General features: G+C 41.4%; 1 protein-coding gene across 1 annotated transcript in view; it reads left to right on the forward strand.

Annotated features, from left to right (window-relative positions):
- Positions 1 to 638: 638 nt before the first annotated feature.
- LOC109862077 (uncharacterized protein K02A2.6-like) overlaps positions 639 to 1192 on the forward strand; it is a 4267-nt gene continuing 3713 nt past the window's right edge. The window contains exon 1 of the mRNA XM_020441976.1: positions 639 to 886. Within this exon, the coding sequence (XP_020297565.1) occupies positions 639 to 886 (248 nt within the window). The remainder of the gene's footprint in view (positions 887 to 1192) is intronic.

The raw sequence follows: 1192 nt of genomic DNA on the forward strand, positions 1-1192 counted from the left end.
AAGTACGTCTGTCGAGTTGCCTCACGCTCGGGATATCAGTTGAATACGCTATTAGGTGAGCTCATCTTTGGAGCCCTATTTGCGAGGATAACAACTTCGACTTGTTTGATGTGTTCAAAGAAGTTACCCCCTTGGCTCAGCAGGTTGAGTCCAGCGCGTTGCCTGGTCTGTTGTCCTTTCCGTTCTTTATACGTTATTATAAGTGCTCCGTTGATCTGGAGGTCTAAGGATTAGATTGGCCCCTTCCCCACACCTGGTCCAGGTTTCTTCTTGCCAAAGATGGCGCTGAACACGTTTTTTACACCAATGGATCTAAACTTCCACCTCGTGGCAACCGGGACGCCGTAGTAAAGTATGCAATCTATTCTGGTTATCCAGATCTTACCCATTATGAGAGAATAAATAACCATTTGATGTAATCGATACGACATCGTATCGATACTGCTATCGATTGTCAATAGCAATGATTCAACAAACTTTCAATTATTAATTCAGTTGACATTCATTTATTCATTCATTCGTTCTTGATCTTTAAACTTGTATCTTTCTACGTTTAATAAATTGACTCGATTCATTTATATAAATCACGTTTATTTAGTTGTGTGCAACAAACATAACAGTTTTTGGCGACGAGGATTATGGAAGGTCTCCGTGAAATTTTAGCGCCGTTGATGCAGCAGCAGCAGCAGCAACAACAACAGTTTCAACAGCAGCTGCAGCAGCAGTTTTACGCTCAGCAGCAGGACTTTGTAAGCCACATCGCCAAGATTATCAAAGCTCCGCTTCCTTCTTCTGCAACGGGCATGGAAACTACAATGGAGACATTAGCCAATTCAATCTCAGAATTTGTTTACGATCCCGAGAATGGTTTAATCTTCGATGCATGGTATGTTCGTTACCAAGGATTATTTGCCGTCGATGCTCAAAATTTTGGACGACGCAGCTAAGATCAAATTATTCCTTCGTAAACTAAGCACGTCAATTCATACGCGGTACGTCAATTATATTTTGCCGAAAGTATACACAGATTTTGATTTTGCGAGCACAGTCAAAAAGCTTACGCATACTACCATGATCAAAAAATAACCGGAATTTTTAATTTAAACCTCGCGGGCTTATCGGTTTAGAATTCTGTTGTTTGTGTCACGTTGGCAGCACTGTTACGGACACCCATGCCAAGCTTCTGCTTATC

This window comes from Pseudomyrmex gracilis, unplaced genomic scaffold (assembly GCF_002006095.1).
Source record: "Pseudomyrmex gracilis isolate BER0280 unplaced genomic scaffold, ASM200609v1 scaffold_1342, whole genome shotgun sequence".
NCBI classification, from domain to species: Eukaryota; Metazoa; Arthropoda; class Insecta; order Hymenoptera; family Formicidae; genus Pseudomyrmex; species Pseudomyrmex gracilis.